Here is a 25,997-nt window from a genome sequence, read left to right as displayed (position 1 = left end):
GGTTTTTGTTGTGATTGATAGAATGGCTCGTGATGTGATTCAGAGATGGCGTTCTCGGTCAGTTTGCACGGAGATGCGCACGTTCCCTCACGCAGTACACCCTTGTTTGCATAATTCGTACAACCAGATCCAAGGCAGTGAGCCAAATGCAGCAGGCAATGATAGGGAGAAGGGGGTTGGGAGTCAGTCCGGGATGTGTCTAAGGTTCGTGGGGTCGTCTCGATGTTTCGTCTTGGTGTTGGTTTTCGTTTGCGTCTTCTTCCTCCTCGTCCTCCTCGTCCTTCTCTACTCGATGTCCTTGTTGTCACTGATGACGGGACGGCCCAAGGACGCGGCACTCGACTCGCCACGCCGCCTGCCTTCGCTTCTGTCAACGAGGTGGGGACGACCCAGGAGCGCCGCGCTAGACTCGCCACGCATCCGGCCCAAGTCTGGCCGGCGCGCGCCGTGGGCGACGGCATACTCGTCCGCGTCCTCTGCAATCTCGCGTCCGCTCATAAACTGCCTGGGGCGCTCAATGTCCAGCGACACCGTACCGCGGAGCGAGTCGGCGCGCGACCGTGCCGGCGTGTACGTCGGCGTGAGGAGAATCGCGGGGACGGTAGTGGACATGGGGCGCTCGGACGACGACGAGCCGGCATACACGTGCTCGTGGGCCAGGTCGGGCAGCGCCATGGGCTGCGGGGACTCGGGGCGCGACACTGCTGCGAGGGCCGGTGGGGAGAGGAGGAGGGTCGCGTAGGGGATGGGGTCGAGGTCGCCCGTGGCGGCGCGCGATGTCGATGGCCCAGCGTTGTCGAGGTCGTCGTCGGTGATGCCGTTCTCGACAGGTTGGGGCGACACAACACGGATCTGCGGGGCACCAGGAACACCTGCCGAAGTCATGAGCGCAGTGTCCATCTGCGTAAGCCAAGCGCGCATCTCGACCTCGGTGATGGGACCCGGGAGCGAGCGGGTGCGCGTGAGTGCGCGAGGACGGTTGCCCTGGGTCTGGCGCAGTGGCGAGCGCATCTGCTGCTGCTGGGCGAGACGGGCGTGGGGTCCAAACACGACGTCGACCGACTGGCGCGCGTGTGCAGCGTCCTCCACCTCGACGCGGAGACCGGCGCCAACACCGCGCGCACCGTGGACCTTGAGGTCGGCCCAGTCGGAGGATGTGCGCGGGTCGGCCACAGTCGGCAAGGGGTTGACATCGCCACGGCGGATGACCATGCGCATGTGGTAGTAGATGTAGACGGCGGCGATGATGGTACCGATAAACGTGGCAATAGTCGCAGACCACGAGATGATAGTGTTCTTGGTGCTGTGCGAGCCAAACGACGTGCCGAGGTAGACAATCACGAGCTGCTTGGGCAGTGTGAGGATGGCGGCAGCACAGTACGACCAAATGTTGGCACCGGCACTGGCCGACACGGCCGTCGTAATGTGGCCCGGTACCGCCGAGAAGCGGAGCACAAGCACAAACGTAAAGCTCTTTTCGCGAATGAGCTGTGTCAAGGCGGCATACAGCCTGTTCCGCTGCTCGTACCTTTGTCCGAGTCAGCACCGAACATCCATATGGGGTCCCCCGGCGGAGGACTCGGGCCGGCGACGCAGAGCGCACGGGCAAAAAAAAGCACACTCACTTCCTAGCACGGGCCGTACAGAGCCACTTGAACGCCACCCACGTCGCGAGTTCGCCAAAAAAGGTTCCAGCAGCAAGGATACCGAAGCCTTCTCCAATACCCCACACGAGGCCGCACAGAATGCCGATGACTGGGAGGAAAGGGTCAGCGGGGGTCCACCAAAGGGGGCGGGGGAGGCGGCGGTGGGTGGGTAATGTGGCGGACGAGTTGGGCGGGGGTCCAAGCCCACATGTGAAAATATGGAATGGAATGGAAGCCGCATCGCGCCAAGACCAAGCCTCACGGCCAAATAACCCGCGCGCATGCAACTTACTCTCATGGCCCACAAGCGGGGGAACGAGACAATGATCAAGAGCGCGATGGGGATGAGCCATCCGCCAGGCCACGCGCGAATCCGCTTGGTGACGGGCTGGCAAAACTCGACAATGGTGGTGTGCTTTGCACTGACGAGCGCCGAGATGGTGATGATGATAATGATGAGCGCGTACCACTCTGTGGTAAATGTCAGCCAGGAGGAAACAAAAAGCAGGGACGAATCGCACTCACTGTACAGGTGTCTCCTGAGCGCACGACGGAGGGCTACACGGTAGTCGAGGTCGCGGAGGTACGCTCTTGCCCAGTCATAGTCCTCTTTGAAGAGCACCATGATGGTAGGACTGGCTCCTTGGTCGCCACCTGGGCGCTCCACACAGATGGACGGCCGGCCTTGCTCGCCCACCGCCTCGCCCTGCTCACCGCCGCTGATGGACAGCCTCGTCGAGGCCACGATCGACTCGTACGCAGGCGGGGCGCGGTCGCCATCGTGCTGTGCCGAGGCGCGGAAATGCACAGAGGCAGAGTCAACCTTCTCGCTTGGGTGGGGAATGTCTGACACCGGCGCGGGTGTCGCGGGAGCGGATATTTGCGCTTCGAGGTCCACATTGTTGCCGTCGTCGCTGCAGTCCGAGCCCGCGCGGGATCGCCGGCGCATAAACTTTGGCCGGGATGGACGTGGGGGTAGCAGGTTGGAGAGACGCATAGTTGCTGTAGACGAGATGTGGGGAGCAGCTGGGGGGGGGGGAAGGAAGGCACAGGTGCACGGATGTTTCGAGTGCGGGGTGGGGAGATGGCGGGCAGATGGTCGGTCCAGCGTCGAGAATGACAACAAACAGGCGAGGCGAAGGGGCAAAGAGTCGACAAACAATGTTTATGTTCAAGAACGGTTCAAGGGATGAAACACAACGAGCGCACCGCGCTGTGGGTGATGGTAAAAGCGAACAAGGGGGCTTTGACGAACGCAATGTTGCGTAGAGGCGGCTACTAGCGGTTCACGGTGTTTCCGGGCCGTTCAGGACTGATGTTGCGGTCGTGCAGAGAAATGCTTGGCGCCGTGGTAGTTTTGGTCGCACGTTTGTTGGCAGCTTGGCACAGGATATATACCTTGCTCTCCAGGAGGAAGGGCTGTGTCGACTCCAGGCCGGTGGTACAGCAAAGTCGGTGCTGTGACAGATTCGTCGTGGTGTGTGGAGTGTGGAGACGATGAAAACGAGAGAGGGGATATAGAGCCAGCTGTGCACCGCCTCGTCGTAGACGGCCACTGCGTGCCGAGATTCGAGATGGAGTGGGGGTGTGGGGGGGTTGTGTGCACATTGGCCCAGTTTAACCAGTTTGCCGGCTGAGCGTTTCTCCAGGGATCCAAGCCCACATGCAAGAGGAAGAAAAAAAAAGGACCGACCGGGACATCTGCCAGCTGCGCGGGACCACAGGGAGCAGATGCATACCCAGCCCGCGTTTCAGGGAGAGCAGAAGGTTGAGAGCCCAGACAGAGGCAGAAAGCTTGAGCGCGTCCGGGATCTGGTGCTTTGCCCCCCCCCCCCGGCAAGAAAAACCACACACACACCTTAAAAAGGCCAGGAAACCAAGCGACCCCAGGATCCACACCTCCCACAGCCGGACCAATGTACCAATGTACAGAGCAACGCACTACCTGCTGCTGTCACTGTGGCCCCACTGGTGCAAAAGGCACTGCCAATAATATAACTTTTTAAACGACGACGCGGTGGCCAAATTAGAAGAGACCCAAGGCACAGAGGACTCTTCGTTGACTGCGATTTCCCAGCTGGCCGCGGCTGATCTGCGCATACGGGCCCGCAAAATGACGCCTCTGGCCGGCGACTGGCCCGAGATCTTCCCACCTCCCAGCCTCCAGAGTACCAGAGTCCGAGAGAGAGTGGGGGGCCTTCTACAGCCTTGTGAGTCCTGGCAGACTGAACCCTCGGGGCTGTACGCTGCGATATTGTATTGTAAACGGGGGTGTGGCCGACTGCTTTGTTTCTTTGTTTTCGGGGACGGCGATCGTTTGGCGCGTTTGGCGCGTTTGGGCTGTGCGCTGCGCGCTGCGCCTTTTTGATTTTGTGGGCCGTCTGTACGTCTGTACGTCTGCATGTACATGTGCACGAAACCCACACAACCCCAGCGTACCCAGCATTGCGCACGATCGCACCATAACGCGCGTGTGTCATGTCCCTGTACCCCTGTGCGTGGCCTGGCCATGTATGGACTTTGGTACGGTGAACAAGCCACGGGTTAAAGGAGGGGGACCATTTAAGACACCTCCAGGGCTGGGCAGGCTGATGTCATACACTGTGGAATGTAGGCGTGCGGCGTGGCATGACCTGGTGTTCTGACGCCTATCGCGTTGTACCCACGGGACCAAACTGTTGGAATGTGGACTGCAGCCGCTCAGGGCGCGCACCCACTGCTGGAGTGACAGAGAGAATTGGTTCCGCCCACAGCCTGCAGCCTGCAGAGCCTGTGCAGCAGAGAGCAAGCCAGGTATGACGACGAAAAAAGGGACGGCCCACTAACGCTTCCCCCGCCCCCCCCAACGGCCAACGGGCTGCTACCATCAACCACAAAGGGCTCGTCGTCGTCGTCCACTCTTTTGGCGTGCACAATCCACGCCTCTCTCTCTTCATATACCTCTCTCTCCCTCTCATCCCCCTCCCCTTCCAGCTCACCACCTCTCTCCCCTCCCCTTCTACGGGCGACCCCACATTCTCCCATTCTCCCATTCGCCCACTCGCCCACTCTCCACACCCTCCTACCCGTACGTGCCCTTCCTGCAAGCTCTTTCTTTCCTCCCTTCTACCACCGGCCTCTCGCCCACCCTGTACAACCTAGGCCTCTTCCGCACAGCCTGCACATGCCCCCCCCCTGCCTCTCTCTCGCTCTCTCGTTCACCGTGTCCCACTCACGCTGAGGGGAAACGACGGCCGCGCCGCCGAACGGTGGAGGGAAATACGAGGCGCGGGAGGCGTCAAACGTCATGGAGCTCTGGGTCTCCGGGCTCGCACTCAAACGAGACTCAAACGAGACTGTCTTCCGCGGCGGAATCACGCATGTGCAAGCAGCCCCACAGTTGCTCAACGGCCGATCAACAGAAAGCTCTGGTTCGTCGCTGACACACACGCGCTTCTCCATTGATATCCATCTCGATCCCGTGGCTTTCCTTTACTTCTCTCGACGACACACTCGCACTTTGTCCTACAGGCGTCGCACAGAGTTCAGACACTAGACGTTGTCGTTTGACAACACCTTCTCTTTCCTCCCCCCCATGTCCGCTTCACCAGTAGCCTCGCCAGCACCGGCCAGGGTCGCCGAGCCCGTGTCTGCCAAGTCGCCCGTTCCCGAGGTAGTGGCCAAGGCCAAGGTACGTGTTGCGCCATCGCCGGACGCCGTGCGGGTCTAGTGTGTCGCGGGACAATGGGCGCGCTGGCCGCTGCGGCCCATCGTATTGGCCGAGCAGCAGGTAGCCGCGGCTCCGCTGCCACGCTGCGCCAGTCCGGCCGGCTCATGTGTCGGTCGGGATTGGAGAATCAGAATCACTCGCAAAGGGCACTGGGCGTGCCGTCGTGAGCTTCGCTTCGCTTCCCCCCACCGGCTTTGCAACTGGCAAATGGTATTCACGCGACGACACACTGTGATCCCACGCGTGACATTGCCTTGTCATGAGGGCCGACATGGACACGGCTCACGGATCACGCCGGATCGCTGACGCCCTGTTCCTCCAGTCTCCCTCCCCCACCCCCGCGCCCGAGACGCCTGCACCAGTCGCTGCCGAGGTGCCCGCCGCAGCCGGTACACCTGCTACCGAGGCCAAGGTCGCCGAGACCAGCGCTGCCGAGCCCCTGCCCGAGGCAGAGGAGGAGCCGCTCCCGGAAGACCCCGAGGGCATTATCAACATGGAGATCTTCTCGCAGATCCAGGACATGGACGACGACGACGACGATGAGGAAGGCGGCGGCCACGAGTTCTCCAAGGGTATTGTGTGGGGATACTTTGAGCAGGCCGAGAACACGTTCAAGCAGATGGAGGAGGCCATGTAAGTCTCTGCGCTCTGCGCTTGGAGGTATATATGTTGTCCAGCCGCTGACGCCATTCCCCCTCATGCAGTGCCGAGCCGTCGCTCTCGAAACTGTCGTCGCTAGGACACTTTCTCAAGGGCTCGAGCGCCGCCCTGGGAATCGTCAAGGTGCAAGACTCGTGTGAGAAGATGCAGCACTACGGCAACCTGCGCGACGAAGAGGTCGGAGCAGCCCTCAAGGAGGACGAGGCGTTGAAGCGCATCAAGCAGCTCCTCGTCGACTGTAAGCGCGACTACGCCGTGGCGTCACGCTGGCTCAGGAGGCTGTACGGCGACGACGAGTAGACACCCAAGTTTCTTTGATACACGGCGACCAACACTCTACGTTTTACAAACCGACACGCCAACACACCCACACCCACCATCACCACCACCACCACCACCACCAAGAGCATAGACCGCTTTTGCTCAACACACCCACATGTCTCATCACCATCACCTACCCATATTCTCTTTTCTCTCTCTCTCTCTCTCTCTAACTCGTCTCCGCCTCCGCACCACTCGCCTCTGCAAGTGGGACCCAACACAATCGACGACTCTGTAGCATCTTGCGCCCCCGCCATCTCCCGACTCTTCTCGAGGTGGTACCTCCCCAACCATTTCCCTGCGTCTCCTTTCATCCTCCTCGTTTTTTCTTCCTCTTCTGCTTCCTTCTTCTTTCTTTCTTTCCTTCTCGTCCCCTTCCTCCACCTCCTTTTTCCCCTGGGTTTGCAACCAAAAAAAAACGCGAATTATGTGGTAAAGGACCATATCCCTTTAATGGTAAACAGAAATCGACTATGCAGAATGACTGCGAGCTACAATGAATGATGGTGATGGGGCCGTGCGCGCAAACAAACAAGAAAGAATAGAAAGAACGAACAGGCGAACGCGCGAACGCGCGAGACAGACAGAACAGGGGCGGGCGGACACAGAACAGCCGTCCACCATCTCTAACTCGGCCTATACCCACATGCTACGGCTACGACCGCCAGTTGGGCTTGAACATCTTGCCCAGCTTGCCGGACCCAGAGTCGCTCCCGCTCCCACTGCCCTGTGGCCGGGGCGGGATGCTGGGCACCGCGCTGCCCTGGCCGTATCCCATTGATCCACTGTGCGGGGGGACAGGCGGCGAGACTGCCGGCCGGGTCCCGTTTGGAGGCGGCCTGATCGCGTTGGGCGGTGGCCTGTTGCCATTCGGCGCCGGAGCGCCGCCGCCAAAGCTGCCCGTACGCCCAGACGTGACGCTCGACGCAGACGACGACCCGTTCCGCTGCTGTTGCTGCTGCTGCTGGGCCTTTTTGCGGTTCTCGGGCTTGAGGTCTGGCAGGTCGATGGTGCTGAGGTAGATGGCCAAGTTGGGCGGCGGCGTCCACCCGGGCCTGCTGTCGTCGAGGTTGATCACGCGCGGGCCCTTGCGTTCCGGTTCTTCCTCGACGACGTACTGGTGCAGCTCCTTCAAGCCTTGTCGGTGGCGGAAGCGCGTCACGCCCAGCGATACTTGGAGGGCACGCTGTGCCGCCTCGGCCTTGCGCGTGCGGATGATGATGAACAGGACGGAATCGTCCATGAGCATGTTGCACGCGCGCGCAATGTGCATTTCGAGGTCGGTGTTGGTGCCCACCACAATCTCGTTGGGGTTCTCGGCCTCGTAGTCTTCGTCCGTGATCATCTGTACTTCGGGCGTGGTGGGCGTGTGCGCGCTGGCGCTGGCGGTGGAGGCCGACCCATTCTTGCTCGGGACAGGAGGACGCTCAGCTGCAACGGTTACCGACGCCGCCCGTTCCTGCTCGCGCGCCTCGGCAGAGTCGATCAAAAGGCATAGGCTGTGGAAAGTGTTAGCACACGATAGAGGTCAGTGAGGTTGCTCTCTCACCTCATAATAAACAATGTCTCCAGTCCACGCAGGTCCTTGATCTCCGTACCGAGGAACCGGTCAATGTTGTAGTGCAAAAACGAAATCTTGCCCGGCGTTCGCACATCGCCTTGGCGGGCGAGGCACACCTCGACATGGGGGTCGGGCCGGCGGTCCATGACACACGTCAGGTCCTTGCCGCTCTTCTTCCAGATATACTTGTTCCTGTGAGTTGTGAGCTGAGCTCTCCAAGCCGAGGAAGTACCAGCTCTCACGTGAGAGCCCGGGCTATACTCACTTCTCAAAGTGGAACGTCCACTCGAACGAGCTGATCCGTCAGCTTCCCATCTTCCCATTTCACACCTTCACACCTTCACACCATCACACCCCCACGACCACATGGAATCGCCCACTCACATCCTGCCAGTGTGTTCAAAGGGAATGTTCTCGTCTGGCCCGTGCAGTTCGAGTCGTCGCGACTTGATGCGGTCCGAGACATATCCGCACGACGCGAGCTTTGCGCCCGACAGCGCGTCTGCATTCTGTCAGCTATCACTGGCGAGACACACGCATGTGTGGAACCTGCTCCGAGACTTGGGGCTGCAGAGGTAGCCAGTGCATAGCGCACGCATGCCATTTGGCTCTGGAGGGGCCGAGGTGGGACGCGAACGGTGACGGTGCGCGTGCAAAAGCGGTGCGTCACCGGTGTTCAAGCGCTGATTCCCGTGCGTGTCACCACCTCCTTCGAGTACGTGCACCAACCCCACCACCCCACCATGGGACATGGATCCCTCTGTGTACTCACCATACAGGACGCTGCTGTACACCTCGCCGTCGCGGGGCTCGCGTACGCGGCCATACCGCACGTCACCCTTGTACGAGATTGTCGTGCCCTCGCGGAACTCGACAATGGCAGGGTTGGTCTCGGACTGGACGAGCGTGAGGAACGGACAGGCCTTGTCGCGGAGCGACATGGCGGCGGTGGATGGGTGTGTGGAGTATACGCGAGACGGGGGGTGATAAAGGTGGTACAAGGGGGAGGGGACAGTGAGCGAGATGGAGGTTGTGAAGATGTGGATGACTGTGAGGAATGGAGTTGAATTGAGCGTGTGGGTGGAACGTGGTTTGCACTGGAATGACGGCTGACGGATTAGGACGACAACAATAGCCCCGCACCCGCAATCGATTCGCCCCTGCCAAGAGGCACGGTACAGGTCAGTCTGACCTGGGGGTCCTGTGCAACGAGGCGGGTGGCGCTTCCTGTACTGGCGGGGTTTGTCCAACGTTGCAGTGCAGAGGAACCCAACACACGCATCGCACACAGCGACTGCAGTGCTGATGCACACTGCTTGCCTGCTTGCATCTTGCCTTTTGCCGCTGTGGGCGCTTCCGACGATCCCGCGAGAGCAGAGTTAGTTAAGTGGGAGGAGTAAAGAGAAAAATCGGACGGAGTGGAAGGGATCTCCGTGGCAGCGATCCGCAAAAGACACGGCATATAAGCAGCGATACGGCTTCTCGACCTGCGGTCACGTCCTAACAGCACCCACATGCAACACGGACATCCTACGAGCAGTCGGGTATATATGCATGTCATACCCACACGGACAGCAACATGAACCACTCGCAATCGGGGAGTACGCGGTGGTTGTTTTTATCTCGCTCTTGGATCACATGCCTGATCGATGCTTCCGCTGCCGTGAGGCCGTAGAAAAAAGGGGCCACACCAGGCCCCGCCCACACGTCAGGCGGGTCGAGGGCGAGCTACCACGAAACACATCGAAGCGGCCGCATGCTCACTCACATGTGTCAAGTGACCAGAGTGGGGCGGCGGCGGCGGTAGCAATGCTTGGGCAGGAGACCCCACGTTAACATTCCAAGGATCCAAGGATCGAGGTGGCACGTTGCGGGGATGGTACGTGGGGAAGCCGCACGACAAGACAGGGTGGCGCGTTCTAGGCGCGTTCCGCTGGCCTCTAGCGCACTCTAGCGTTCTCGCTTACGGTCTCAGATCTCAGAGGAGATGCCGCGCAGTCATATACAGTATGCACATACAGTACTACGCATCGTCAATGCGCCCATGGGACGCGCGAACACGGACCCATGGACCAGGGATGGATCGTGTGATGTGGGCCTTGTGGGTGACTAGCTGCTCGTGCGACCTGGTCCAGCGTACCAGCGTCAAACGCCGCCTGAACTAATCCCCCGAGGGGGATTTGGGAGGGAAGGAGACCTAGAACACATAAACCGCGTACGACCCTTACAAGCAACGATACGGAACAGACTATAGAGAGTGGGAGAACAAACTGGACCTTTGTTCACTGAAACAACGTGCTAAACCCGACGGAAAGCCAAATTACACCCCGGAACCTAACCCTGTCACCACCCCCTTTTCCACCCAAAGGTCACAAAACCGTCGCGTGTGTGCGGTCATGTGTCTTGGCTCTTGGCGGATACGCGACACATTGGAGAGAACTTGGCGGCGGCCTACGCCAAGGGGACGGGCTTACGAAGGCCTCTCTTGGGCGGAGTGAGACTTGTTGTTGAGGGAGCGACCTTGAACCTGCGCTCCTCACGACCCGCGCGAGGAGGACCGAGGGACCGCCAGCGCAGCTCCTGGTCTGCGCGCCGGCCGTGGCACGCGGTCATGAGCGCCGGCCAGTATGTTTCGTAGTCGTAGGGAAGCTGCGTAAGAATTGTCAGCGCGAGAACACACCCCTTGGGCCTTGGTTTGGCGTTGTCTTGTGTCGGATTTTGTGGCTGTGGGTTGGTGGCTTGGCAGGCGCCTTGGTGTGGCGTTCTTCCAAAACCCCAACAAAAACGCACATACGGCCGTGGGCGATCCGGGACACTGGAACAGAGGCATGCTCTGTTGCTCCTTTATTGTCCGCGGCCTCTGTCCACAGCGCCACAGCCTTACTGCAGGTATAGCCGGTTGGGCCGGTTCCAAGACACACAAAGAGACGGACGACTCACGTCCAGGTCGCCACCACAATCCTTGAGCAGCTGGTCGTTGTCTACGGCCTTGGCTTCAGCGACAGTGGTCGAAGTGAAGGTGACGATCTCCCTGAGCGGCGCGTCGATGAACGGCCAGAAAAGACGGGTGAACGCGCGAATGAGGCGAGGGAGCTTGTGCACAACGGTGCGGCCCAACATCCACGGGTAGTGGTCGGCCACACAGCGAAAGATGTGGCTGACCACCTTGGCGGTCATGCGGGGGCCCTGCCGTGTCTCGTCAAACTTGATGACAAGGGTGACTGTCGTGACGCCGTCTGCCATGAGGTCGAGCGCACGCTCCAACATGAAGAACACGTGCATGGTCCTTTGGATTTCGAGCGGGCCAGTGTTCCTGCTGGGGAACATGTACACGACGGGCTGACCAGTCGGTGTATAGCCAAGCACGAGGTTCTTGCCCATCTTCGACTGTACAAGTGTCAGCTGTATACCACCTCACAGATGGTCCTATTTTGACGTACCTCCTCGCACAGCTCATCACTGGCGCCCTCAATGTCATCCAGTCTTGATGTCCGGCGCCAAACGATCGTCTTCTCGAGCCTGGTAATGGCCAGACGAGCATCGTTCCTGGTATCTGTGGCAAAAGTGTGAGCAACAACACCTTTTGAGTTGCCTCGGGGAAGGAAGCCGAATCAAGGTGCGTACCATAGAGGAACCTGCTTGCGTCAGTTGCGGTCAAAAAGTAACGAGTAACGAGGGCAACATACCTGAGGAAACATTCCCTCGACTGTGGAAGGAGACCCGTCAACATTTCGTTCACCCTCACGACAAGGACAAGGCAAAGGGAGCACTGTGTATCCCACATGGGACTCACGAGGAACATCATCTCACGCTCGTGCAGTGGGGCACGCTCATTGCTGCCATCTTCAGTGGGCAGGGTGTAGCCTGGTGCGTTGAAGTGGTTCTCAAGGAGGGCGATGTTGGCACGCTGCTGGTCGGTCCATGTAGGAGGGAACTGGGGGAGCTTTTTGAGAGGAGGGTGTGAGGGAGGAGTAAACAGGGCGGGGGCGTAGGAAGCCGGAGTCACGGTCGATCCGGAGCTCCATGCGGAACGGGTCGAGTGGGGGTCGGAAAGGATAGACTGTGTGGAGATGCTGCTGGACATGGTGGACAGTGTGGACATTGTCGCCGCCATTGTGGGAGGTAGGGATTGTCGGTGCAACACGCACGGCCTCGTGTGGTGGTGGTGATCGGATGGCTTGTGGTTTCCTGATTCCTTGTGGCCTGCACTAGGTAACGAGGATTGCGTCTCGAGGTTTCTGGCAAGGAGGGCGAGATGGAGGATGAAAGAGAGTGATGTAAGGCCAGTAGTGAGTGGCAGAGACTGGATGAAGGGGAAGAAGACAGACGAAGAAGAACTGGATAAGCTTCGCCAGCCAACAGTACATAAAGGAGCTGACAAGAAGAAACGCAGGCCGGGTCTCGGCTGTGAGGAGACGCGCCACAACCTGCCGAAACCTGGGCCGTATGGCATTTGTGGACCCAAGGGCCGCGCAGGTGACCATTTGCGCCATGTGGACCAGCCGCGACAGGTCCGTCGAAGTGCGTAAGCTCTGAGGCCACTGCCAAATTGGCGGTAGACGCTGATGCCGCGGCGTCGTCCTGCTGCTCAAGAAGGTTCAGACTGTGTCTGGGCAGGACCTGGGCATCGCCAGGGCTTGCATTTCCCCATGCGACGACCATATGGCTTGCCGGTAACAGTGAATGCCCGGGCGCCGCGCCACCGGCCGAGCGCCGTAAGCCACCCCAAACGCACACCCCGAACAGCTAGGACCTAGGAGAAGGGTCGTGAGGGAGCGAAGCATCCCCCAGAGGTGCAAATGGAGTGCCTCGCCCGGCATATTGCCACATGCCGCGGGATGCCCACAGGCTGTATCACAAATCCATGTTCAGCGGCGGGGGCTTTGAACATGGCGCGCCCAGGACGCGGACCGTCGCAGCCCCGTCACAATCTCTCACGAAAACAACGGCAAACCTTAGGGTTCACGTGGGACGAAACGTTGGGCCTCGAGGCCTCGGATCCTCGGAGGCAATGGTTTGGTCAATTGGGTTTGGGGCGGCCATCGCCGTCACCTTCGTCTAATTCGCTTAGGGTGGGGGGGGGGGGGGGGGGACGTCAAATAGATGCGTTTAAATCTGTCCTAAATGCAACTCGCATGAGGCTAATGCCAAATACAAACGTGGGCCGCCCATGTTCCTAAGCTCAGACGGTGTGCTCATTGATGGGTCGACGTTCATACCATGCATTCGTCGTCCATTTTATATTCGACTCGCAAGTGTAAGTGTGCAAGTGCGCCAGTGCATGTATTGTGTTTGGGCGAAAACGCACTATGGCCATTCTCTATGGGTGCACGCATGACGTATTGTGTTTTCCAGAAACCCCGGCCACGGACCGTCGGTTACATCCGCCAGATGCCGCCAGGGTGTGAAGACGCGTCCCGCCAGGAAAACAACAATATTACACCTTTCGTCGCCCGCGTTCCACCATCACATCCTCGTTCCACCCACTCCACCATGCCGGACCTCGCGCAAGCTCAGGAGCTGTACAAGTCCGGCATGGTCCTGTACGGCAAGAGCCGATATGAAGAGGCGCTAAGCGCGTTTAACCGGGTGTGTACGCCGCGACGAGATGAACACGACCCCTCTCTCTCAGGCCATTGCTAGTACTTACTTTCCAGTCCATCTCGCTCGGAGGCAAGAGTTGGAAGGTCCTCGATGCCAAAGCCGCGACCATGAACCGCATGGGCGGCGCGTGGCAGCAGTCGGCATTCGAAATTGCGAGCGCGCTGTGTCGAACGCATGGTGAGAAGAATGCCCGCGTGAGTCTAGCCCCTTCTGTTCTTCCCGTTTCCGAGAACAAGCACTGATCAAACCAATAGCCATGGTACCGCGCGGCAAGCATCCTAGTGTCCATGGGAATGGTCGACGCGGCGGAGCGGAGCATCACCAAAGGGCTGAGCTTGACAAGGGACCCTGCCGCGCGCAAGAACCTCAACGACCTGCGCGACAAGGCTGCCCAGGTTCGCATCCGACTGGAGGTGGACGGCGCGACCAGTGCTTTTGAGGCAGATGTTCTTGCCTTGGCACAGGCAAAGGCCAAGCTGTGCTTTACCCACCTCCTCTCGCCCGATGTCATCCTGCTCATCGCCGAGGCCGGGCTCCAAAGCGACCCCGACATGCCGCTCCGCATGGCTGGCGTGTGCACCGAATGGCGCGCGATTGTCACCCACCGTACCGCTGTTTGGTCCCATCTCCGCTTGGGCCGGCGACGCCCCGAAGCCAAAGTCGCGTACTGGGTCGAGAAGAGTAAAAGCCGTGTCCGCCAACTTACCATCACAAACAAGATGCCTCGCGAAAGACACACGGACGTCGCGCGTATGCTGCGGAGACATGTCGCTGGGTTGGAGCGGCTCGAGATTCATGCGCACGACCCCGACCTCCTCGTCAACGAGTGGCAAGAAGCGTGTCGTCAACTCAAGTCTCTGGTCATACACAATGTCAGAGGCTCGACGGCGGCTCGGAGAACCTACCCATTTGTCTTTGGTCTCCTCCACCCCACCGCCGCCAGACTCGAGGCTGTCGACATTGGCTGTGCAAACATGGCCCCTGGAACTGTCATTCAAGGTGACGACCCAGACGCCAACCCACGAGACGGTCTCTGGCTTCCAAACCCGACCCTCCAACTTGCCTGCCTGCGCAAGCTACGCATCGCCGATGGCCTTGCAGGCAAGCGCATGACCCTCTCGACACTGCTGGCCGATACGCCACACCTGCACGAACTGGACGTCGGAAGGATCTTCTTTCACGCGCCCGAAGAAGACGACACTCATGCGCTTGTACCCCGACTCGAGAAACTCGAGTTGCGTGACACGGGCGGCCAGCGTGACCTCGTGACAGCGCTCGACATACCAGGACTGACGGCGTTTAGCTGCTATGGCTGGACAACAGGTCAGCTGAGGACGATTGACATGCTCCGTGGGGTAGGCATGGCTGCTGCGCTCCCAAACCTCGTCTCGCTAGACATTGGACGGTGTGGCGTTATCCAGTCACAGCTCATGGCGGTTCTCCCAGAACTCAAGTCACTCCGGTTCCTGAACGTCTCGTTCCTCGGCCTAAACAACGACTTTCTCGAGGCGTTGGTGGTGGGGGACACGGCCTTGTTGCCATGTCTGACGGCGCTGTCCATGGCCGGACATGACAACATTTCGGCAGGCCCGTTGAGGCGAGTGGTCCTGAGTCGCGCCCCGACAGAAGCCTCAAAAGCCATTGCGCCTCTCCCTACGCGTCCCGCATCGCGTTCCGCCTTTACCCCAGCTCGTTCGGCGTTTGCGCGGCCCAAGCCGGCGGCAGTGGCGGTTGCCGCCACTGCCACCTCGTCAAGCCCCCAGCGTCCACCGGTTGCTGCTATTACCTGGGTCTGTGTCGACCTCTGCAACCACCCAGACATGGACGTTCGCGTACTCGAGCCACTCCGCCGACGCGTGCGCTTCCTGTCCAACCATAACGGTAACCAAGTCGAGGACCGGATTCGCGGCCGCGGCATTTATGCCTGGGACAAGGATGGAGATTGGGACTCGGACTGTGCCGGCGGCAGCGGCGAGGGATGCCACCTCCGCAAGCGCCGGGCCGATGAGGACGGATGGTATGTTCACCACACATGCAAGCGGGCGAGGGAGGAGGAGCAAGTCGGTAAATAGCATGTAGCATTTGGCATTTTTCAATGGGTGCAGTCGAGCTTTCCCGCAGTCGTTTCGTTGCGTTCCGAGCTCACCCGACATCTCGACAGCAAGCACCACGCCCCAACACCGGCCACACACATTGACTCGCTGCATAACAGATAAGTGGAGTCCATCGGCCCCTGAGGCCTGTACGATTTGGTATAGCTTGCCGATGCCGAGGTGTGTTAACGGCGTTGACGGTGCCCGGCTGCCGGGAGGACACGGAGATAATAGCGGATAACCACGCAACATGACGTCGATTGCAGGAACGCGTTCCGTTGGCCACCGAACGCCGAGTGGTGTCCACCCGTTTTAAAGTCACCGCGCGGGATGTCACCTCCCGTGTCACCAACATCCGACACCCACAACACTCATACACAAATGGCCATCCTTCGATTAGTCGGTGCTACTGTCCTCGGTGGTGGCGCCTATGCGACCTACAAGGCCACCTCGCTGTCCCAGCAGTACCCTCTCACACCTGCCAGCGACATACAGAATCGTCCCGGCATCCTCGCCGTCATTCCCGAGGGCAACGGCGCCTTTGAAGTCGTATCCACGACCATCCAAGCCCCACCCGCCCGCGCCCGCGCGGACCCCATTGGCACCACCATCGACGCCTTTTACGCGGGGTGGACCCTCCGGCTCGAGGCCTGGGCATCTCGGAGGTACAACCTCGTCGGCCGCCGTCCCTCCAGTGCCGACAAGGACATTACGCCGCCGCTCGCGTACGCTTCGGGCATCTTCCAAGTAATCCACCGCGAACCCGACAGCGTCACCGTCCTGTGGTCGGCGCCAGGAGCCAGCGAGGAGACGGCGGTCACGCACGCCATGCCTGAGGGTGTGCAGGTTATCGCCGCCCAGCTCAACGACAATGGCGGACTGGACATTTCGTACGCCTGCGCCCAGGACCTCCCACCGGGGAACAAGCTCGTCTACGCCGTCATGATGAAGTTTCACCACGTCTACATGCGTTTCCTATTGGACGAAACCAAGAAGCGTCTTGAACAGTGGGCAAGGGAGGGACAGTGAGGAGCGGGGGGAGGGATGTAATGATGTTGTACGATGTGGCTATGAACGCAAATCTGGGACTGGATTAGTGAAGTGACACGGTTGTCCAGCGGAAGGCCTTCTGACATGAAGATGGCAGACAATGTGTTGTTGACAGCACACAGGGATAGGTGGGATTGGTAACCGCTGTGCTTCTTGCATCCAGACGGGCAGGGTGGAATGAATCACGGTCGAGAGCCGGAGACACGGGGGACAGCTTCTTCTGCACACAATACATGCTTCCTACGTCACGTTCATAAACACAGCGCAGTATGCTGCTTTATCTGACTTCCCATTGCTTTCCAGGCCTGGTGGTACCAATTGCAAACTAGTTCTTCCTCCTGAGTATTGTCAGCGAGTGGCGGCCAAAACAGCGTGGCAGTGAATGCGTCCAGTGGCAACCACTTGGTCCACATTGAGAGGACGGACGGAATGGGAGAAGACTCGCACCCTGCTTGCCTGCTCGCTTCTTGTGTGTGTTGTCCGTTATGCATCTTCCGAGTGTTATGGGGCTGAAGTTATCAGTGTTCGGCAATACTGTGGGAGGTGTGGACCAAACTTACCTGTAGCTTCTACATGCACTCGTAGTCCGCCGACTCAACAGAGGCGATCTTGGTGGGCTTGTGCGCATGGACGGCCAAGTCGTCGCTTGCGTCCTCACCGTCGGCATCGGTCCTCGCGCCAGTGGTCTTGTCGTCGAGGCCCCACTCTCTACCCCAGTCTTTGCGGAACTGGAGGGTGTGGTGCCTGTTCCAGGCAAAGTCTGGGTCGTCAAAGACCTCCCACATGTCGGTTGGCATTGGGGCCTTGTCGATGTAGGGGACCTCGACGGAGGGGTCGAGGCTGCGAACAAGCTGCCTGTGAGCTTTGTACACAAGAGATAATACGTAAGACATACCTGCTTGATGAGGCCCAGATGGACCGGCTGGTCCTTCGTGAGGGCGGGGTCGCGCGCAGATTCGACAAAGAGGAGGAAGACTGGGGACGACTCGTGGTTTCCAAGGCGGAGTGGGTGGCCCTGAAGGTCGGACCACATCTCCTCGGCACTCTTCGAGACCCACTTCTTGTCCTTGTTGGCCAGGCTGATGTAGGTGCGGGCAAGATGGTGAAGGGCGGCAACGTTCTGCCACACGTCAGCGGGGTCACGAGAAATACATACACTCACCGTGGAATACGGCAGGAGGAGCTCGCATCCCGCAGCAGCAGCGGGCATCACACGGTCGCTGACGCCCACCGCTTGCATGACGATGCGAGGCACCTTGCCTTCCTCCTCGCGCTTCTCCTTCTCATTCTGGAAGGCGGTGGCCCACTGGAGGGTGCCGACGAGCTTTGGGAGGTTAAGAAGACCCGGCTTGGCGAGGGGACCGTGGGAGAACTCGGCAGGGTCTACGTTCACGCTCTGCAGAGCGGCATGGACGACGCCACCTGGAGAGAGGAGTTGGAGCTCGGCAAGCTTGGAAAGGCGCGGTCCGATGTCGGAAGGGTGCGTCCCCTTCTTCTTGACCCAGAAGGTGAGTGGACTGAGAATGGGTTCGAGGGCGCAGCCAACCCAGTAGAGCTGCTCGACGCTGAGGCCCGTGAGAAGGGCCCAACGGCGCATGTCGAGACCCTGGGTCTCGTCGTAGGCAAAGGCGGGGACTGGAGTTGCGAGGAGAGGGAGGTGTGGTGGAAGGAAGGTATGGGACCAGTGGGAGAAGAGGTTTGGATGAGTGGGTGTGGGTGTGAGTGCGATCGATGGTTGAGGAAGGGAGAGAGTGTAAGCACAGTGGTGGCAACACAGTATGGCTGGGTGCGGGACAACGGAAAGGACTCACCTGGGGCCGAGGACGACGATGCCATGGTGCTTGTTGTAGACGCGGTTGAGCGAGTAGAGGCTGGTGAGCGATGTGTCGAGAAGAGGAGGATGAAGTTGAGGAGAGAAGATGAACGAACTGCAGCGAACGTCCAGGTGATAAGCACGGCCACCCGGTTGAGTCACCCCGTGGCCACAGCCCTGGCCGCTGACCGGTGGTCGGTGGGTGAGAACGTGCAGAAAGAGCCACATTTTCAGTCGATCGACGCTGTCATGGCCGCGTCTGGGCCTGCGTTACCTCTCCGGCGGGAGTAAAGGTGGCGGGCGTTCTTGCTGTGCTGTGTGCGCTCCACAGTGTGCAGTGTGGCCACAGACCTCCTCTTCGCCTGATTCCTTCTTGTTCTTGTCTATAAACTCACTCACATGACCGCGATGAACATCGAGCACTTGTGAGTCGGGATCCAGCGTGCAGCTCTGACGTACAGCAACAACCCCGTCCTCCGCGAGCTCCAGGACCTCGTTGGTCTGAACCGTACCAACTTTGTGCGCGCCCCTCGCGTCAAGCCCGGTATCCAGTTCCCCACCAAGGCCCACAACCCTCTCCTCGGCATCCTGGTGCTCCTTTTTGACGGCCAGGACAAGCACCTTAGCGATGACATTGTCATCACCGACGAGCCCCTCACCACCACTCAAATTAAGTAAGTTTGAGTCTATTTATTCCCCCATCCGGATCGATATGGGGTGTTCCCAGCCACCGTGTCATCACAGCTGTGGCTCTTTGACTTGGCTAACAGACAGGGCTGTCGTTGACGGGCTCGTCGGCCACCGCCGCCCTTACTCGTTGGAGCAGGGCATCGACGGCGTATCGCAACAAGTCATCAAGGCTGGAAACGTCTTCCAGCGTATCAAGAAGGTAAGAGACTGCGCCCTACTCCCACGCTTACACATAGCTCTTCCCCAAACTGGATGAGAAGCTCTTCTCGCTCCTTATCAACTGGGGCGATTCCTCGCCCGGCCCCATCCGCCATCACAAGCCCCTCCTCAAGTACACCGACCGCGAGCTCGACTGTCTCGGCTGCTTTACGCGTCTCGCCCTTGCCGTCCACCTGGGACTCATGGACAAGATGCAGGGCGTACCGCGCGCCCTTGCCCAGCGTCCGGCCATTTGGTCCGGTGGTCCAAACACCCCCGCCGTCATCGGATACTTGTTTGTCTCGGTCCCCTTCTACATCGAGGTGTGGCAGGCAGGCAAGTTCATCCCTCCCTTCCGTCTTCGAGTCCACCCCAACCTCGTTGACCCCTACCATCGCCACTGGCTCAGCAAGGACCGCGCCATGGCCGAAACAGTGTTTCGTGCAGAGTGTGCCGTAAGTGGCCTGCCTGTTTCACTTTTCTGACGACTTCAGAGGCGTGGCTGGGACGAGGAAGACGCGGCCGACAAGGTCCACGGCTTCAGCTACGAGTTTAGCCGCAAGTGGTCGGATGTCACCGACACCACCACCCGCAGGCGGACCCTCGTGCCCGCGCAAACAAGGCTATTGTGTGGGACGAGGTCGTCACCTACTTTGATGGCCATCCCATGTATGTCCCTCACAAGGGTGGTCGCCGCGGCGTTCACGTCGGATCCACCTGGTACGACATTCCTTCCTTCGACTCGTATTTCTGGCAAGAGGTCCACGAGTACGCCTGACCACAGCGTACAGCGCTGACCCTAGGCTTCACAAGATCAAGGTCACCAATGGTCGCCTTCTGCCGGCCGATATGGACAAGCACTTCCCAAGCCTCACCTATGCCTATGTGTATAAACGTGCGCTGTGGCACAACGTAAGTGTCTGGGAGGATAATGTACTCATTGACCATACAGCCCAATGTGCCACCTACCTCTGACACGACCAACACTGCTTCTGCTAAGGCGAGGACGAAGAAGAAGCTCTCGGGGACATCTTCACGCGTATCGCTGGCGAAGAGCCTACCGCCGAGGAGTTTAGCAATGACGATTGTTCCAGTGATGGCAAGTAAACATCACGGTTTCTGAAGTAGTCAGAGGTGGCGGTCGTATGTCAATACAGCAGTTATGCAGAGTGTGCAAAAGAGACAAGTCTCTATGTGCGCGATATGGAAGTCCAGCTGCAGCATCAAACTCGCCCGCTTGTCGCACTGCCAGGCATTCATAGCCAAATCGTACAGCATCGCTACATCCCCCCCGCTCCTCACTGTCCCTCCCTTGCCCATTGTTTGAGACTTTGCCGAGCAAGAAGCTCATTTGATGAAGACGACCGCCCTGCCTGATCGCCTCCACTGGTTGAAAGTATAGCGACTGTGAATCGGAGGCAGCGTTGGCCAGCTTACAGGACACAGAAGTGGTGCATGCATGCTGATACCTGTAGGTTCGGCATACGTATGTCATCAGTTCATTGTCAATGTTGTAACGATATCCACCAAAAAGTGATGCATCCATCGTAGGCGCAGCACGCCGTCTCTGTCTACGAGACACCAACTATCACGTCGGGGCGTGGCGCTGTACAAAGAAGCACACTTAAATCTCCTCCTCGTCCTCGAGGGGGAGCTCCTCGTCGTCGTAGATCTCGTCGTCGGCCGAGGCCTCCTGGTACTGCATGTACTCGGAGACGAGGTCCTGGAGGTTGGACTGTGTCTCTGTCAGCAATGTTCGTGATGTGGAGGACACAGGCTAACGTGTAGCCCTGTCCAGCCCAGTAAACGCCAGATGCCTTCCCCAGAGGGTAGAAGCAAGGGGCAAGGGCAGTGAGGCGGGAGAAAAGTGGCAGAGTGTCGGTCGGCTTTTTGACCCTCCCCCCAGTCCTCCCGACCTTTCCACCGCTCCCAACTCGTTTCTGGACATCTTGGGACCGTTTTTGAGCTCGTACGCACCTCGGCTTCGGAAAATTCAAGTTCGTCCATACCGGGGGGGCTGTCAGCATCACACGAAGAAGAAGAAGAGGTCGGAGGACTAACCTTCACTGAGGAGGAGTTAGCAGAAGCTCGACGGAGGGTGCCACAACGGAACCAAATTTGGTTCCGTCGCATAGTGCCACAAGCCGTACTCACCCGGTGTACCAGTGGACGAAAGCCTTGCGACGGTACATGGCCGAGAACTGCTCGCCGATGCGCTTGAAGAGCGACTGGATCGAGGTCGAGTTACAGATGAAGGTCGACGACATCTTGAGGCCACGGGGGGGAATGTCACACTGAGCGGCGGCGACGTTTCCGGGGATCCACTCGACAAAGTAGGCCGAGTTCTTGGCCTGGACGGTCTGCAGCTGGTCCTCGACCTCCTTCATGGAGACCTTACCGCGGTAGATGCACATGACGGTGAGGTAGCGGCCGTGGCGGGGGTCCGAGGCGGCCATCATGTTCTTGGCGTCGAACATCTGCTGGGTGAGCTCCGGCACCGAGACGGCGCGGTAGCTAGCCGAGCCGCGCGAGGTGAGGGGCGCAAAGCCGACCATGAAGAAGTGGAGACGGGGGAAGGGGACCATGTTGACGGCAAGCTTGCGCAGGTCCGAGTTGAGCTGACCGGGGAAGCGCAGGCAGGTGGTAACACCCGACATGACGACCGAGACGAGGTGGTTGAGGTCACCGTAGGTGGGGGTCGAGAGCTTGAGGGTACGGAAGCAGATGTCGTAGAGAGCCTCGTTGTCGATACAGAAGGTCTCGTCCGAGTTCTCGACGAGCTGGTGAACCGAGAGGGTAGCGTTGTAGGGCTCAACGACAGTGTCCGAGACCTTGGGCGAGGGGACGACCGAGAACGTGCACATCATGCGGTCGGGGTACTCCTCACGGATCTTGGAGATGAGGAGGGTACCCATACCGGCACCGGTACCACCACCGAGCGAGTGGGTGATCTGGAAGCCCTGGAGGCAGTCACAGCCCTCAGCCTCGCGGCGGACGACGTCGAGGACCGAGTCGACAAGCTCGGCACCCTCAGTGTAGTGACCCTTGGCCCAGTTGTTGCCCGCGCCGCTCTGACCGAACACAAAGTTGTCAGGGCGGAAAAGCGTGCCCAGGGGGCCGCCGCGGATCGAGTCCATAGTTCCCGGCTCCAAGTCAATCAAGACGGCGCGGGGAACGTATTTGCCAGCAGCGGCCTCATTGTAGTAGACGTTGATACGCTCGAGCTGAATGTCCGAGGTGCCCTTGTACGAGCCGTCGGCCTGGATGCCGTGCTCCTCAGAGACGACCTCCCTGTTGTTGTGTCAGGTCGTGCTCTAAAACCCACGCGCGCAAGTGTCTACTTACCAGAACTTGGCACCGATCTGGTTACCACACTGGCCGGTCTGGAGGTGAACAATCTCGCGCACTGAACGGCCAGACATGGTAGGCAGTGCGGTGTGCGGGACAGACGAGGCGGGGTGGGAAGTAGAGGTCGGAGCGGGGAGGAGTCCAAGCGTCAGGGAGTGGGCGTTGTGCAATGGCCCACGAGCAACGTGGAGCGTGCGACGGTAGGAAATGGGCAAGTGGTGAAGAGGACAAGAACAAAACGATGTAGAAGGAGCGAGTTCCAGCAAGGCGTGGAGACAAGTCGATGCACCAGTGGTCAATGCACCAGAGCGGGGCGGGAACGGGAGTGGGCGTGGGTGTGAGGGGGAGTTGTGTTTGAACGAAGCATGGGGCGATGGGCGGGCGCGGGGGGCGAAACGAAGAAACCAGTGTCAGCGACGAGGAGCTCGAGGACGAGAACAAGACGGCCAAGACGTACTCGTGACTAATGGGGCTGCTGTGGAGAGGACGTTAAAGGGCGTTAAAGAAGGTGGGGGGAGAGAGAGGGAGGGTGGAGAAAAGAGACATCAGTAGCACGGTGTGGTTGTTGGGTGTTGATCGCACAGGCCCCAGCCCTGGCACGCGCGGAACCAAAACTCGCCCTCCCCGTGGATTTCGTGGTGAGACGACGCGTTTGTGCCCTGACAGTGCGCGACGCGCTCTCACCCACAAAACAGGTTACGTAATAATAAATCAAGGCATCCGCACCATGCATCGTCTGGCGCTATGAAAGTTGTATGTACCCTTTACACAGGCGACTCGGGGAGACGGTTGCGGAGACTCGAGATACCGTGCTCAGCCGCAGTGTGCTCTGGGGTAGTCCGGCCACTGCTGATCGGCGTTACGCGGCTGTCACCCATCACACCCTCATCCCACTTTGTAGCCGGCGTAAACGAGACGTTGCGACTGATTGGGGCGCTGTCCGTGGTGGTCTGGACGGCGCGGCCAACCTGGCCGCCGAGGTCAAAGTGAACGCGGTCGTCGCTGCCGTCAGTGGCCTTGATGGCGCCGAGGTCGGCAACACTGTTGTTGGCCGTGTCTGCAGGCTTGATGGGAGGCTGGACGTCTCCGAAAGCGACGGGTGGAGGCAGACGCGAAACGAGGTCGGCGCTGGGGTCACCAGTCGAGCGAGTAACGGTGAGAGTACGAGCAAAAGTGAAGCCCTTGCCGACAGGGATGGTGACGCCGTGGACGATGATCGAAGTCAGCACCAGAAAGTAGACGACTGGCAAAATGACACTGTTTTTGTCAGCTGCAAACGCGATAACTTAGCTTACGCTCGGAGACGGTCACGGCTGCCGTTGTCAGGAAGGAACTCCAGGGCGACCTGGGTGTAATAGACTGCGCCGACACCAATGGGACCAAAGTAGCCAGCGAATGCAGCCTCCTTCCAGGTAGGCACTGTGGGGATCCACTTGGACTGAAAAGGGTGGTCAGAAACGGTTTTAAGCGGGGAAAACATACAAGAAGGAGGACCCATGGGAGACGACGGAAAAGGATGACGCAGATGCCAAGAAGGACCAGGCGCCAGGGAGTAATGCCCCAGTAGTTACCAAACTCTGCCCAGGGCATGATGGCACCGATATAAAGGAAGATTGCAGACTGGTGGGTGTCAGCATGTGCACGGTAGAAGCCAAGCGTTCTGCTATGGGTCCAAGGGGCAAATGGTCGAGAAGATGGGTTCGTCTTAGGGGGCCCAAATTTTACACTTACGTTCAACAGTTGGTCAATGACGTCCTGCACTTTGTGGTCCTCTGTCTGCACGCGGAACCAGTCGTCCCAGGTGAAACTGTTACCGACGATAAAGCAGCAGAGAATATCGTCTGAGCCAATGGTGCCAACAACGCCGAGAGTGAGGAAGGTCAAGGCAACGCCAAAGCTCAGGAAAGACTCGTGGTCAATCAGACTTTGCCAGTCAGCCACACGGCTCTGTTCCGGATCTTGGGCACAACTCACCGATGTTCCTCGGCGAACCGGAGCACCTTGCGTGCAATAAAACCAATAATGGTACCGATGATCACCGAGAGAAGAACCTGGTACAACACAATGTTATAGAACCTGCACTGTTAGGTTGGGTCCTGATTACAACACTCTCACCATTCGCCAATGGCGCCACCGATATTGTGGACTGGGTGGTCGGGGCTATGAATCAGGATGAGGTAAAGCGCCATGAACAGGAACGGGAATCCGAGGCCGTCGTTGGCACCGGCTTCAGCAACGATAATGTTGCGAACCGACAGCGGGACATATTTCTCAGCGAAGCGCCCTGTCCGTTAGCAGTGTATCAGAGGCTCCACTCACCCTTGCAGATCGAGTTGGCCAGCACAGGGTCCGTGGGAGTCACACACGAGCCGATAGCCAGCGATTCGAGATACGTGAGTCCGGGGATGAGGGCCCAGATAAAGAGGGCCGTGATAAACCATGCCGCCGTCATGACAGGCAGCAGCAGAGTGGTGAGGCTCATGCGCTCGCGCCAAAGATACGCCTTTGGGAGGGAAATTCCGGTGAACAGGACTTGAATGGCGATAATAATACGCGTAATCTCAAAGGTGAGAACGCTGAGCTTTTCTTCATCGCCACCGACCCATTTCAGCGGGGAGAAGATGTCGGCGCCGAGGGGACCGAAAATAATACCAGCGACGAAAGCGAGGAGGGCCTCGGCTGTGGTGGAATTAGCTAAATGCTGCGACAATGCTTTCACAGGGACCTGTGGTACCTGGCACGAGAGCTACCCCATCATCCAGGGTGGTGGTGACTGCGAGCGTGACACGTACAGAGGAAAAGCTTCTCCTTTAGCCAGTAGGACACAAGGCCCACGATGGCAATGTAGCCACCTGCGACGGCGAGCGCACTGGATGTCTCGGAAACGTCGAGAGCTACCATGTTGGGTGTCTACGTCTGGATGTGTATGGGTGTCGAGGCACCAATGACCAGTGTTATTCCGTGTGGGTGAAGGCAATGGTGTCGCGGTTGCACGCAACGATCTGGATGAGGGTACGACCGAGTGGGGTGACCATTCGTAAGCTGTCAGGCCGAGCGATAGTGGGTGTGGAGCGTGCTGTCGGCGCTAACAAAGTGCCGGTGGACAAGGCTGTTTGGAGGAGAAATCCGTGGATCCGTGGACTCGCACGTTGTTGATGCTTGGCCGTCTACTGGCAGGTATTCTGAGCAGAGACAAGTGGTCGTGGAGGTCTTGGCAAAAGTAAGGGGGGGCAAGTAGAAAGCCAAGAGAATCCAGAATCTCTCGCGGTGAGATGCGATGCCGGCTGCGCAGGGCAAAACATCC

General features: G+C 59.1%; 10 protein-coding genes across 10 annotated transcripts; 4 read left to right on the top strand and 6 right to left on the bottom strand.

The window, feature by feature from the left end:
- Positions 1 to 285: 285 nt before the first annotated feature.
- On the bottom strand, positions 286 to 2,643 carry TVP38_3 (Tlg2-vesicle protein; the record flags this gene model as incomplete). The annotated part of the gene is made up of 4 exons (XM_028621221.1): positions 286 to 1,528; positions 1,626 to 1,755; positions 1,935 to 2,117; positions 2,172 to 2,643. 4 exons carry the CDS (start codon positions 2,641 to 2,643, stop codon positions 286 to 288), a joined length of 2,028 nt encoding a protein of 675 aa, XP_028477673.1.
- Positions 2,644 to 5,220: 2,577 nt separating this feature from the next.
- EHS24_005733 (uncharacterized protein) lies at positions 5,221 to 6,315 on the top strand (the record flags this gene model as incomplete). Its single annotated transcript, XM_028621220.1, has 3 exons — positions 5,221 to 5,316; positions 5,678 to 5,988; positions 6,060 to 6,315. The coding sequence occupies 3 exons, from the start codon at positions 5,221 to 5,223 to the stop codon at positions 6,313 to 6,315; spliced, it is 663 nt and encodes a 220-aa protein (XP_028477672.1).
- Positions 6,316 to 6,991: 676 nt separating this feature from the next.
- On the bottom strand, positions 6,992 to 8,838 carry EHS24_005732 (uncharacterized protein; the record flags this gene model as incomplete). Its single annotated transcript, XM_028621219.1, has 5 exons — positions 6,992 to 7,835; positions 7,886 to 8,089; positions 8,163 to 8,192; positions 8,282 to 8,399; positions 8,493 to 8,838. The coding sequence occupies 5 exons, from the start codon at positions 8,836 to 8,838 to the stop codon at positions 6,992 to 6,994; spliced, it is 1,542 nt and encodes a 513-aa protein (XP_028477671.1).
- A 1,510-nt stretch (positions 8,839 to 10,348) lies between these two features.
- Positions 10,349 to 11,981, bottom strand: EHS24_005731 (uncharacterized protein; the record flags this gene model as incomplete). The annotated part of the gene is made up of 6 exons (XM_028621218.1): positions 10,349 to 10,546; positions 10,838 to 11,284; positions 11,338 to 11,450; positions 11,522 to 11,532; positions 11,584 to 11,603; positions 11,691 to 11,981. The coding sequence occupies 6 exons, from the start codon at positions 11,979 to 11,981 to the stop codon at positions 10,349 to 10,351; spliced, it is 1,080 nt and encodes a 359-aa protein (XP_028477670.1).
- Positions 11,982 to 13,390: 1,409 nt separating this feature from the next.
- On the top strand, positions 13,391 to 15,573 carry EHS24_005730 (uncharacterized protein; the record flags this gene model as incomplete). The annotated part of the gene is made up of 3 exons (XM_028621217.1): positions 13,391 to 13,486; positions 13,555 to 13,695; positions 13,756 to 15,573. 3 exons carry the CDS (start codon positions 13,391 to 13,393, stop codon positions 15,571 to 15,573), a joined length of 2,055 nt encoding a protein of 684 aa, XP_028477669.1.
- Positions 15,574 to 15,924: 351 nt separating this feature from the next.
- EHS24_005729 (uncharacterized protein) lies at positions 15,925 to 16,623 on the top strand (the record flags this gene model as incomplete). Its single annotated transcript, XM_028621216.1, has 1 exon — positions 15,925 to 16,623. The coding sequence occupies one exon, from the start codon at positions 15,925 to 15,927 to the stop codon at positions 16,621 to 16,623; it is 699 nt and encodes a 232-aa protein (XP_028477668.1).
- A 590-nt stretch (positions 16,624 to 17,213) lies between these two features.
- EHS24_005728 (uncharacterized protein) lies at positions 17,214 to 18,241 on the bottom strand (the record flags this gene model as incomplete). Its single annotated transcript, XM_028621215.1, has 3 exons — positions 17,214 to 17,495; positions 17,540 to 17,764; positions 17,807 to 18,241. 3 exons carry the CDS (start codon positions 18,239 to 18,241, stop codon positions 17,214 to 17,216), a joined length of 942 nt encoding a protein of 313 aa, XP_028477667.1.
- A 232-nt stretch (positions 18,242 to 18,473) lies between these two features.
- EHS24_005727 (uncharacterized protein) lies at positions 18,474 to 20,452 on the top strand (the record flags this gene model as incomplete). Its single annotated transcript, XM_028621214.1, has 8 exons — positions 18,474 to 18,481; positions 18,919 to 19,131; positions 19,232 to 19,346; positions 19,384 to 19,800; positions 19,840 to 19,917; positions 19,941 to 20,113; positions 20,149 to 20,257; positions 20,351 to 20,452. 8 exons carry the CDS (start codon positions 18,474 to 18,476, stop codon positions 20,450 to 20,452), a joined length of 1,215 nt encoding a protein of 404 aa, XP_028477666.1.
- Positions 20,453 to 20,969: 517 nt separating this feature from the next.
- TUB2 (Tubulin beta chain (Beta tubulin)) lies at positions 20,970 to 22,767 on the bottom strand (the record flags this gene model as incomplete). The annotated part of the gene is made up of 4 exons (XM_028621213.1): positions 20,970 to 21,080; positions 21,323 to 21,401; positions 21,500 to 22,636; positions 22,691 to 22,767. The coding sequence occupies 4 exons, from the start codon at positions 22,765 to 22,767 to the stop codon at positions 20,970 to 20,972; spliced, it is 1,404 nt and encodes a 467-aa protein (XP_028477665.1).
- Positions 22,768 to 23,457: 690 nt separating this feature from the next.
- Positions 23,458 to 25,594, bottom strand: EHS24_005725 (uncharacterized protein; the record flags this gene model as incomplete). Its single annotated transcript, XM_028621212.1, has 7 exons — positions 23,458 to 23,950; positions 23,989 to 24,131; positions 24,176 to 24,617; positions 24,668 to 24,769; positions 24,809 to 24,920; positions 25,013 to 25,372; positions 25,486 to 25,594. 7 exons carry the CDS (start codon positions 25,592 to 25,594, stop codon positions 23,458 to 23,460), a joined length of 1,761 nt encoding a protein of 586 aa, XP_028477664.1.
- Between the last annotated feature and the right edge of the window lie 403 nt (positions 25,595 to 25,997).

The sequence above is a fragment of the Apiotrichum porosum genome (assembly GCF_003942205.1).
Source record: "Apiotrichum porosum strain DSM 27194 chromosome Unknown scaffold_3, whole genome shotgun sequence".
NCBI lineage: Eukaryota > Fungi > Basidiomycota > Tremellomycetes > Trichosporonales > Trichosporonaceae > Apiotrichum > Apiotrichum porosum.
The sequence above is the reverse complement of the archived record's forward strand: the minus strand, read 5'-3'. Positions and strand labels throughout refer to the sequence as shown.